At 41.7% G+C, this 12,229-nt stretch overlaps 2 protein-coding genes across 6 annotated transcripts in view; one reads left to right on the top strand and one right to left on the bottom strand.

The window, feature by feature from the left end:
• The window catches only part of LOC109875110 (parafibromin), a 78,289-nt gene extending 70,560 nt beyond the window's left edge, over nt 1–7,729 (top strand). For all 4 annotated transcript variants that reach the window (XM_031809746.1, XM_031809745.1, XM_020467302.2 and 1 more), the window contains 6 exons: nt 20–55; nt 160–247; nt 3,818–3,979; nt 5,665–5,765; nt 6,029–6,170; nt 6,634–7,729. In XM_031809746.1, coding sequence (XP_031665606.1) covers nt 20–55; nt 160–247; nt 3,818–3,979; nt 5,665–5,765; nt 6,029–6,170; nt 6,634–6,670 — 566 coding nt within the window. In that variant the 3' untranslated portion in view covers nt 6,671–7,729. The remainder of the gene's footprint in view (nt 1–19; nt 56–159; nt 248–3,817; nt 3,980–5,664; nt 5,766–6,028; nt 6,171–6,633) is intronic.
• Nucleotides 1–8,437, bottom strand: part of LOC109875111 (beta-1,3-galactosyltransferase 2-like) — a 32,788-nt gene extending 24,351 nt beyond the window's left edge. For both annotated transcript variants that reach the window (XM_020467304.2, XM_020467306.2), the window contains exon 1: nt 8,034–8,437. The gene's annotated coding sequence lies outside the window, so the exon portion shown is untranslated. The remainder of the gene's footprint in view (nt 1–8,033) is intronic.
• Between the last annotated feature and the right edge of the window lie 3,792 nt (nt 8,438–12,229).

Raw genomic sequence — 12,229 nt, forward strand, 5'->3', positions numbered from 1 at the left:
CTTTCTTTTTCTCCTCCAGTTTCCCAAGCCAGACCCCCACCAAATCAAAAGAAGGGTATGTACTGCTACGACAGTGTGTGTGTGCGAGTATTTATTGATGAATGGTGATAAATGGTAATAGATTAACTAAACATATACATTGTGTTCGTTTCATTAAAGGCTCTCGGACTCCCATCGTAATCATCCCAGCGGCCACCACATCCCTCATCACCATGCTCAATGCAAAGGACCTACTGCAGGACCTCAAGTAAGTAGACTGTGTGTGCATGCGCCAGGATTTCCTTTAGTTGCTGAGCATTTGTTGGCTGCTTTTCCTTCACTCTGCGGTCCAACTCATCCCAAACCATCTCAATTGGGTTGAGGGCAGGTGATTTGTGAAGGCCAGGTCATCGATGCAGCTTTCATCACTCTCCTTGGTCAAATAGCCTTTGCACAGCCTGGAGGTGTGTTGGGTCATAGTCCTGTTGGAAAAACAAATGATAGTCCCACTAAGCGCAAACCAGATGGGATGGCGTATCGCTGCAGAATGCTGTGGTAGCCATGCTGGTTAAGTGTGCCTTGAATTCTAAATAAATCACTGACTGTGTCACTAGCAAAGCACCATCACACCTCCATGCTTCACGGTGGGAACCACACATGCAGAGATCATCCGTTCACCTACTCTGCATCTCACAAAGGCACAGCGGTTGGAACCAAAAATCTCAAATTTGGACTCATCATACCGAAGGACAGATTTCCACCGGTCTAAAATCATTGCAGAGTTTCTTGGCCCAAGCAAGTCTCTACTTCTTATTGATGTCCTTTAGTCTTTAGTGGACGTTTCTTTACAGCAGTTTGACCATGAAGGCCTGATTCACACAGTCTCCTCTGAACAGTTAATGTTGATGTCTGTTACTTGAATCTTGTGAAGCATTTATTTGGGCTGCAATTTATGAGTCTGGTAACTCTAATGAAATTACCTCTGCTGCAGAGAATAACTTTGGGTCTTTTCCTGTGGCGGTCCTCATGAGAGCCAGTTTTAATATAGTGCTTGGTTTTTGCGACTGCACTTGAAGAAACTTGACATTTTCCGGATTGACTGACCATGTCTTAAAGTAATGATGGACTGTCGTTTCTCTTTGCTTATTTGAGCTGTTCTTGCCATAATATGGAATTTTACCAAATAGGGCCATCTTCAGTATACCACCCCTACCTTGTCACAACACAACTGATTGGCTCAAATGCATTAAGAAGGAAAAAAATTCAAAAAATTTACTTTTAACAAGGCACACCTGTTAATGCATTCTAGGTGACTACCTCATGAAGCTGGTTTAGAGAATGCCAAGAGTGTTGAAAGCTATCCAACGCAAAGGGCGGCTACTTTGAAGAATCTCAAATATATAATATATTTTGATTTGTTTAACAATTTTTTTATGATTCCATATGTGTCATTTCAAAGTTGAGGTCTTCTCTATTGTTCTACAATGTAGAAAATAATACAAATAAAGAGAAACCCTTGTAGGTGTCAACTTTTGACTGGTACTGTGTATACAGTGTGTTCTAAAAGTATTGAGACCCCTGGACTTTTTCCACATTTTGTTAGCCTTATTCTAAAATTGATTAAATTGTATGTTTTTATCAATCTACACAAAATACCCCATAATGACAAAGCATACAGGTTTTTAGAAATGTATGCTAGTGTATTAAAAATAAAACGTATAACATTTACATAAGTATTCAGACCCTTTACTCAGTACTTTGTTGAAGCACCTTTGGCAGCAATTACAGTCTTGGGTGTGACGCTACAAGCTTGGCACACCTGTATTTGGGGAGTTCTCCCATTCTTCTCTGCAGATCCTCTCAAGCTGTCAGGTTGGATGGGGAGTGTCACAGCTATTTTCAGATCTCTCCAGAGATGTTCGATCGGGTTCAAGTCTGGGCTCTGGCTGGGCCACTCAAGGACATTCAGAGACTTGTCCCGAAGCCACACATGCTCTGTCTTGACTGTGTGCTTTGTGTCATTGTCCTGTTGGAAGGTGAACCACCGCCCCAGTCTGAGGTCCTGAGCGCTCTTGAGCAGGTTTTCACCAAGGATCTCTTTGTACTTTGCTCAGTTCATCTTTCTCTCAATCCTGACTAGTCTCCTAGTCCCTGCTGATGAAAAACACCCACACAGCACAATGCTGCCACCACCATACTTCACCGTAGGGATGGTGCCAGGTTTCCTCCAGATGTGACGCTTGGCATTCAGGCCAAATAGTTCGATCTTGGATTCATCAGACCAGAGAATCTTGTTTCTCATGGTCAGAGTCCTTTAGGTGCCTTTTGGCAAACTCCAAGCGGGTGGTCATCTGTTTTTATATTATGTAATGGCTTCCATCTGGCCAGTCTACCATAAAGGTCGGATTGGTGAAGTGCTGCAGAGATGGGAGAACCTTCCAGAAGGAAAACCATCTCCACAGACTAACACAGAGGAACTCTGGAGCTCTGTCAGAGTGACCATTGGGTTATTAGGGTTATTGGCTTTTTTCCCCCGATTACTCTGTTTGGCCGGGTGGCCAGCTCTAGGATGAGTCTTGGTGATTCCAAATTTCTTCCATTTAAGAATGTTTTATTGGACATTCAATGCTGCAGACATTTGTTCGCACCCTTTCCCAGATCTGTGCATGCCTTTTCCAAATCATGTCCAATCAATTGAATTTACCACAGGTGGACTCCAAGTTGTAGAAACATCAAGGATGATCATTGGAAACAGGATGCACCCGAGTCTCATAGCTAAGGGTCTGAATACTTATTTGCATATATTTTTTTTTAAATTACATTTGATACATTTGCAAAAAAAATCTTAGCCTGTTTTCGCTTTGTAATTATGTGGTATTGTGTGTGGATTGAGGATTTTTATTTGATCAATTTTAGAATAAGGCTGTAACGTAACACATTTTGGGAAAAGGGAAGGGGTCTGAATACTTTCCAAATCACATTAAGACAATGGCACAAATCTAGGTAGACTGTGCCTTTTTTTAGATTTGGAAAAACTAAAGACTTTTTCACTTCTCCCATTGACTTTCCAAACCCTAGTCTGGTATGTTGAGTATACTTTGTGAGTGATTCCCAGAAGTGTTTTAAAACTTAGCGTTTTATTATTGGCTTAAGTCCAGGAAGTTCCTCCCTGTTTCACTGAGTTTCTGGTTTAGTGCCAAATGAATATGACCCTTAGCTACCAACCCAGTCTACTGCCCGACTCTGTGTAGAGTTGCATTTGTAAACAGACCAAATAAAGCGTGAAAAACGGGGGATGCTCACTTTTTTGTTGTTGTTGTTATGTCGTCTATACATATACTCGGCTATACTGTACAGTGAATGTGATAGGGGGAGTACAGTAGGTCTTGTATTGTGTGTGGAGAGGCTAGCATGCTCGCAGTTACCAAGTTTTAAAACGGGCAACAACAAGCTATGGGGATGTCATTTGTTTTGTTATGTAGGCTATAGTTAGTTTCATGGGTAGAAGAAGATTGTAGGACTTGTTTTGTATGCTAGCATGCTAGAAAGGAAATGGAGGGAAGGAGTGACAGCCAAGTGGGAACAATTCAGACTGGGCTAAAATAGCTGTGCTGGAAATGAATAATAACACGTCATTAATTAGGACACTTAAGATGAAGTTACTATCACACACAAGACTGCAACATTTATCCACATGTACCAATAAACGTTTCATTAAAAAACAAGCTTCACATGTGTTGGACTTATAAATTTTGCCTTGCTAACAGTAATGCTTTCTTGACAGAGGTTTTGTATCGTATGCATTAGCCATTACTCTTCTCCCTCCCCTCTCCGTGAGGTTTGTGACGCCAGAGGAGAAGAAGAAGCAGGGCATCCAGCGGGACAACGAGGTGCTGCTCCAGAGACGCAAGGACCAGATCCAGCCCGGGGGGGCCACGCTCAGTGTCACCGTGCCCTACAGGGTCATCGACCAGCCCCTCAAACTAGCTCCGCAGGACTGGTGAGTCACCACCACCGTACATGGCCATTTGGCATCTTCGATACATACATTCCACTCCGTATCATTGACCAGCCAATGTGTCACCAGGACCGTACATGACCCTACTCCATAACCATTTATGATCTTCAATACATACACTGGTGAGTCTCCAGGACCATACATGAACACATTATGAACATTCATGATCTTCCATAAATACAGTGCTTTCAGAAAGTATTCACACCCCTTGACTTTTTCCACATTTTTTTACAGCTGGAATTTTTTCCCACTGCACTGGCCTACTCAATTCCACTTTGTCATTATGGGGTATTATGTTTTACAAATTAATAGCTGAAGTGTCTTGTCAATAAGTATTCATTCTTTGTTATGGCAAGTTTAAATTGTGCTTAACTAGTTGCATGGACTCTGTGCAATAGTATTTAACATGTTTTTGAATGACTACCTCATCTCAGTACCCCACACATACAATTATCTGCAAGGTCCCTCATTGGAGCAGTGAATTTCAAACACAGATTCAACCACAAAGACCAGGGAGGTTTTCCAATGCCTCGCAAAGAAGGGCACCTATTAGTAGATAAAAAAAAGACATTGAATATCCCTTTGAGCATTGTAACATTATTAATTATACTTTGGAAGGCGTATTTATACACCCAGTCACTACAAAGATACAGATAGCCTTGCTAACTGTTGCTGTAGAGGAGGACACGGCTCAGGGATTTCACCATGAAGCCAACTGTGACGAGGTACATGGCTGGGATAGGAGAAAACTGAGGATGGATAAACAACCTTGTAGTTACTTCACAATACTAACCTAATTGACAGTGAAAGGGAAGCCTGTACAGAATTTGAAAAAACATGCATCCTGTTTGCAACAATGCACTAAAGTAATATTGCAAAAAATGTGGCAAATCAGTAACTTTTTGTCCTGAATACATAGTGTTATGTTTGGGGAAACCCAATAAAACATACTACTGAGCACCACTCTCCATATGTTCAAGCATAGTGGTGGCTGCATCATGTTATGGGTATGTTATGAGTTTTTCAGGATGAAAAATAAATGAAATGGAGCTAAGCACAGGTAAGATCCTAAAGAAAAACCTGGTCTCCTTTCCACCAGACACTGGGAGAAAAATTCACCTTTCAGCAGGACAATAACCTAAAACACAAGGCCAAATGTACATTGGAGTTGCTTAACAAGAAGACAGTGAATGTTCCCTAGAGGCCAAGTTAGTTTTGACTTTAATCTACTTGAAAATGTATGGCAAGACTTGAAAATGCTTGTCTAGCAATGATCAACAACCAATTTGACTGAACTTGAAGAATTTTGAAATGAGTAATGGGCAAATGTTGCACAATCCTGGTGTGGAATGCTCTTAAAGAGCAATATGTTTCTTGTACATGTGTGTGTAGACACAACAGTACTACAGGATCGACAGTACCTCACAATATTGTGGTAATGGTCGGCTGTAAATGAAAGTACTTGATCCACATACCGCTACACCACTTGGCAACCAGCCCCTCAACTTACCCATGGCCACAAATGACTATACATCCTCTCGACATCTGGCTTACAATGTGAAGATTGTGCAAAACTTACTCCCATTTTACTGTGCCACACATGAAAAACGGTCTCATTTTGTATGAATTGTTTTCACACTAGAGGTTGATGTTGACTGTTTGTGCAGGGATCGCGTGGTGGCCGTGTTCGTGCAAGGCCCTGCCTGGCAGTTCAAGGGCTGGCCTTGGCTGCTACCTGACGGATCTCCTGTGGATATTTTCGCTAAAAGTGAGATTCCTCCCACTTGCTCTTATACATACAGGGGTAGCACTTTACTTTCGACAAGGTATGTATGTCTTTCTTGTTACAAGTAAATGGTTACCCAGTTATTTCAAACTGTAAAGTGCTACCATACAGTTCTTTGGCTACTAACCTGTGATCCCTTTAGATGGACTTAAGTTAATGTATTTGAGCTAACCTGTCCAACCCATGTCTCGAAATGAGTTTTGGTACTATCTAATTGACTGTGTGTGGTTGTGGTAACCCTGCAGTCCGAGCCTTCCATCTGAAGTATGACGAGCAGAAGATGGACCCCAATGTGCAGAAATGGGACGTGACCGTGCTGGAGCTGAGCCACCACAAGCGCCATCTCGACCGGCCCATGTTCCTGAAGTTCTGGGAGACCCTCGACAGGTGTGTTTTGATAGCACATTGTGCACATGTATGTTCATGACGCAATGGGGTTGATACCAAACCCACCTATACCTTGTTATGAAAACCCTTCTCCCTTCCCTCTTTCTATACTGGTCTATCCTTTCAATGAAATTACTTAAAATATTTCTGAAAAAATGTATTATTTAAAATTTATTCTGGAAGTGCACTGAATTCCAATTCTCTTCAATTGGGAAAATCTGGTGTTGGAATTTGATTTACTTTCTCATTTGAAATGGAATTGACCCTAACCCTGGAAGATATGTTTCCATGTAAATGTTAGCACTCTTGTACATTGAGTTAAATAATATTCTCTGTAAAAGTTTAAACTTAATATACTCTGGGGTTATAGAAATATTTGGGATTTATATTTGAATGGGATGACAGTAGAATGCATGAGCTCCTTCTGACCACATGCCAACTTCTCTTCCGGTTCTCTCTACAGATACATGGTGAAACACAAGTCGCACCTGAGGTTCTGAGCCTAGACCGTGGCCTCCTTCCTCCACAGGTCCCGTCAAGGCATTTATAAGCTCCCGCCCCAAACCTAGCCCTCCTCCTCCCCACCAGGACTACCACTAGAAGAGAAAGGAGACACACGGGCCCACAACACCCCCCCACCAGCACTTTGGGGATCCAGAATAGACCCACGTGTTCAGATTGTCATTCAGGAAAATACTTTCTACCTGGTCTTCATGGTTTCCATAGATAGAAGCAGCAGATACAGTATGTCTGGACATTGGGAAGGGGAGGTTGGAGCGTCCCATGTTTTTCAAGTTCCTATGTACAATATAAAACAATATACCAAAACTATATATTTTCTAACAGTATAGCGTTTTACTGTGGAGAAAGATTGAAGAGCGAGAGAAAGCGAAAGGGGGATGGATAGATGGAGGTGGGGAAAACAACTTCCCATACTATTTCCTTTGTAAAATGGATCTTGTAAATTCCATGTGAAACATGAGCTGGATAAGAAGCCCTTTGGATCACTGCTGGCAATAAGGGATACGAGACCTCTGTCAGTTTCATTTTCTGATGTTTTTAGTTCCTTACGATAGGAACATTTGTCTCTACTTTTTTACTAAGTGCTTCCAAAATGGCACCCTATTTCCTAAATGGTGCACTACAGTGCTCTATGAAGGGAATAGAGTGCAATTTGGGACAGAATCCTAGTTTGAAAGCGCATAGGTATGCAGTCTTATAGCCAAGGAGCATCTGAGTGACGTGCCATGCGATCCAAATGTATATATGATGATATATGAGCCAGACTTTGAAGATCAAAGAAGCTAGGTATCTTATTCTTGATGCATAACAAAGCTAATGATTCAGTGATAGATGGGTTCAAATGTTCGACAGTAAATTCCAATATTTGCGGCTTTTTTTTTTTTTGCAACTGCGCACCACTTTGGTCACTACATGACGATGTAAAGATTTTTAGTTATTTTTAGTTGGTGTTGTGCAAATGAAAGGAATGATGGACATTGCTTTATTTGATGTGTTCACAATGCAAATGGTTAATAAAAGTTGGTAGACGGAAAGTGTATCGTCTGTGTTGCAGTTTAAATCTCCTTTGGCTTTCTTTACCATGCAGAGTTGGGTTTCTGTTTGGACTTGGAAGTTTTTTCTGCCCTCATGATCTGAGCAGGAAAAAATCTGGGTACTAGATAGATAGATGGGAAAACTACTTGTAAAGGCATACGGTTTTTGATTGAGCTGATTTTTTCTTCCGTTAAGTCAGATGATGATTGTACACTTTCAGTTATAAAAAGGACCATCTTTTCGTATTTTTGATCAAGTTAATTATAGGTGTAACTGTTGCTTCATGCGTTGTATGCGTGTACTTACTTTCACTCTGGGTAGGTACTTTCCATGCCGTTACCGTTACTTTCCAAGCAGGAGTAAAGGGCACTGTTCCGGTTGTTGCCGTAGTAGACTATGTATTACAGTCTAGATTGTTATAAATATGAGTTATTTATTGTGTAGGCTTCTAACCTACTTGAAATAAAGTAATGCTAGAGAAAATGGCCACGTAGTTACCACCGCACCGGCGACACGACCATCAATTATACACAGTACGAAGAACTTTGAGTCGGCAGGCACAAAACTAGAACATTGAGCACTGACCGCCGGGTTATTCACTAGTCCATCTGCCACGCAAAACGGTCTTGAGTGCCAACAAATCGGACCGATTCGCTTTCCATACACCCACTTATTTCGACACACCCGGTCGCCATATTGGGATGCAGCTCTACCCCCTTCACGAAGATAGTCTAGCTAGCTAGGGTTAATTAAGGCTGCAGTGCATTCGCTTTCTCATTCTACAGTTACAAATAACTCCATTCGAGAATATTAAAAAGGAGCCTACCTGTTGGCTCGGGGTCGTTGTAGCCTATCATTCTCCCTTAATTTACAGTTGTCATTTTCATTCCATTTTACATTGATTTAGATATCTAATTTTTGCCACACACTGACATGCTGACCAGACCGCGGGTGCTTCTGCCAACGCGCGCGCATGTTGATTTTATCCCCCACACCAAACACAATTTGGACACGCAGGATGAAATATCAAAACGAACTCTGAACCAAATATATGAATTTGGGGACAGGTCGATAAGCAAACATTTATGGCAATTTATCTAGCTAGCTTGCTGTTGCTAGCTAATTTGTCCTGGGATATAAACATTGGGGTGTTTTACTGAAATGCTCAAGGTCCTCTACTCTGACAATGAATCCACAGATAAAAGGGTAACACGTTTTCTAGTAATCTCTCCTCCCTTGGGCTTTATTTGGCGGTTGGCAACCAATTTTAAGGTGCATTACCCACTATCGACGAGTTTGGACCTCAGTTCATCTTTCTATCACCAACGTGGGTATATGCTCCCAGGGGCGAAAATCTGATATCAACTTTGGAGGGGACAATTACAGGAAATTTTTTCAAGAGCAATTCCTGAGGGGGACACCAAAAGTAGTGCTGTAACACAGCCTACGTTGTAATATGTAAAATGTATATTGAGGAACCATAATTACTACTACTGGATAGTTGATAGGTACAGTAGTTAACTGAAGGGTTGTCCCAACTTGTTAAAATGTTTAAATCATTATAATACTATTACTAATAATGGTTATAGCAGCGTTCCTTATCAATCCAGTATGTATGCAGGTATTTGTATTTACAACCAGCAATAGCAAGAAAGGCCAGTAGGTTAGGGTGACCAGACGTCTCCGTTTTCCAGGGACCGTCCCCGTTTTTGGTGGCCTGTCCCCGGCTGGAGCTGTCCCCGGAAATGTGCCTTAAAAAAAAGACCGGGCAGCAGAGCCTACCGGTTGACGTCTCAATCACGTTGTGCTTGTTTAGGCCAACAGAGGGGCCTGCTCGCTATAGCAGCTTCATTCACTCTTCTACTAACTATTTGCTCGCGATAGTTTTAGAGAGAACTGCTGTGGAAAACTCGGCCAGAAGCTAGCAAGTGTCAAGTGAATCCACAACATCACCACAAACGTCTTTTCAAGCCAGGTAAATTACAATCGTTTGAGATACTAGCTAGTGATGTTATATCACAATTTATTATATAGGTAGATAGATCTGCCCTATAAGGTTTTAAATAGGTTATGCTAGCTAACGTTAGCTATGTAGACTAACGTTAAGTTAGCTAGCTACTGTTATGGTAGCTAGGTTAAAGTTCACATGTAAACATGCAGTGGACGGGCTATTTTGAAAATGTGATTATATTAAATGAATGCACAATTAATTCTGAGAATATTTTTGTATATTACAATTTTAATGGTTTGGCATTATAAGTAGTGTGAAAATATATTTAGAAATGTTCATGGATAACATTAGTAGTGGAGAGGAAGGAGAGGAGGAAGAAGAGTGAAGGAGACAGAGGAGGAAAGGTAAAGATATGGTATCAAAGATATGGTAACAGAGCCTGACAATTTATTATTCCAAACAATGTTTTTGATATAAAATACAAATCTGATTGCCCGTGTTGAAATGCCCTCTGTCACCACATTCTTCAAGAAGGTAGAGCCTTCCCAAGAAGAATATGGTTTAACTGTGCAGGAGGGTGTCTTTGCATACTACACTATGTGACACAATCATAGTTACAGATCTATGGACTGCACAGCACAACTGACACAGAAGGTTTGTGAGCCAAAGTTTACATGTCCTAGGACAAAATGTGACGCCATAATGAGTAACTTGTTAGCAACATGGGCAACTACTTTGCTAACACAGGACTTAAGACCAGGTTGAATTTGTGTCCCTGTCCATTGATGCGTCCAATCATGGACATTTAAAGCTGCTGCCAATAGTAGTCAGATATGTAAGATATATGATGGCAGCGCATCTATGGAAACAAATCTGGTTGATTTTGTTGAATTGAATGGAGAAACAACAGAGGGAATTGCAACTGAGGTCCTGGTGGTCATCCAAAAATGTAACCTGGAAAACATTCTCTGCCGACAACAAATACCAACTTTGGAGGACTGAATAGGCTGAGGAGGGTCAATGTCCATACCAAAGTTAAAAATGCTCTGCAGCGGGAGGTGATTGGCTCCTGCCCACATCATAACACAGCCAGAACAGCTTTGAATATGATGTTGAGTACCTGCTCACAAAAATATTTGGATATGTTCATATTTTCACCGTCAGAGTAGAAAGACTGAAGGGCTTTTGTGAGTTTGTTGGCCAGGAGTACCATAACATTTTAGGACACAGCAATGTTCGCTGGATGTCCATGCTCCCTGCTCTAGAAAGAGTGCTGAAAATGTATGTGCCATTGAAATCCTTTTTTATTTCTGAAGACAAATGCCCTGTTGTCCTGTGAACAATGTTCGAAGATCCACTGACTGAACTTTGGCTGGCCTTTTGTCCATGGAAACTTGACCGTATTCAGTGACACGATCAAGATGCTTGGAAGCCAGGACCACTGTGCTGTGGAGTCCGCTGCAATTCTGAGAAACATTGAGGCAAAATTCACTGCAAGACGTGATGACAACTTCATTCCAGTTTTGACTTCTGAGAGAGCTAGAGGAAAATGGAGCCATGTCTAAAGAGAGCTTTCTCAAAACATCACAATCATCCTTCACTATGGCTGTGAAATACTTGCAAGTGTAACAGTATAACTTTAGTCCGTCCCCTCGCCCCTACCCCGGCTCGAACCAGGGACCCTTTGCACACAGACAAGTCACCCATGAAGCATCGTTACCCATCGCTCCACAAAAGCCGCGGCCCTTACAGAGCAAGGGGAACCACTACTTCAAGGTCTCAAAGCGAGTGACGTCACCGATTGAAACGCTATTAGCGCGCACCACCGCTAACTAGCAAGCCATTTCGCATCGGTTACACAAGCATGGGGAAAGCACACAGATAATCTAAAAGATTTACATTGTCTCCTTTTAAAAAGGCAATCTCTGCGTGAAGAGATCCAGAAGGCAGCAGGCACACTGCAGGAAAAATGCCCCAATGTGACCATCAATGAGGATGTATTGTGTGACGAGGTTACTGGTCTGCAAGAGTTCCTAAAGGGGGATCGCTTGAAGAATGGAAAATATCTGAGACACCGCTTAGTCAGAGATGGAGCACGGTGGTTACCCACTTCAAAGAGAACGACATCCCACACACTAACCTGGCTAGATTAGCGTCTGTTGTCATGTGCTTACCTGGAAGTAATGCACCAGTCGAGAGAGTGTTCTCCCAAATTAATGATCTATGGACAGCAGCAAGAAATAGGTTCACTGTTCCTACCATCAAGGCCATGCTTATTGTGAAGATAAACTTCAACCTCCCCTGCTAGGAGTTCATTGAGAAGCTGGCCAAAGACAGAGCAATCCTGATGAAGATACATTCTTCTGAGAAATATACAGATTAGGTTGGTATAAGTATATTATGTAGTTACCAATCTCATCAGCATCTTATTTCTTTATTATGTTAAGTATTTCACATATACTATTGTCTGTTTTTTTCAATTTGACTTATGTTCTCTTCTGCTCTTAGTCTACCAGGACCACTGAATGGCTGTTCAGATCGGACAGTTCTG

This window comes from Oncorhynchus kisutch, linkage group LG30, assembly GCF_002021735.2.
Source record: "Oncorhynchus kisutch isolate 150728-3 linkage group LG30, Okis_V2, whole genome shotgun sequence".
NCBI lineage: Eukaryota > Metazoa > Chordata > Actinopteri > Salmoniformes > Salmonidae > Oncorhynchus > Oncorhynchus kisutch.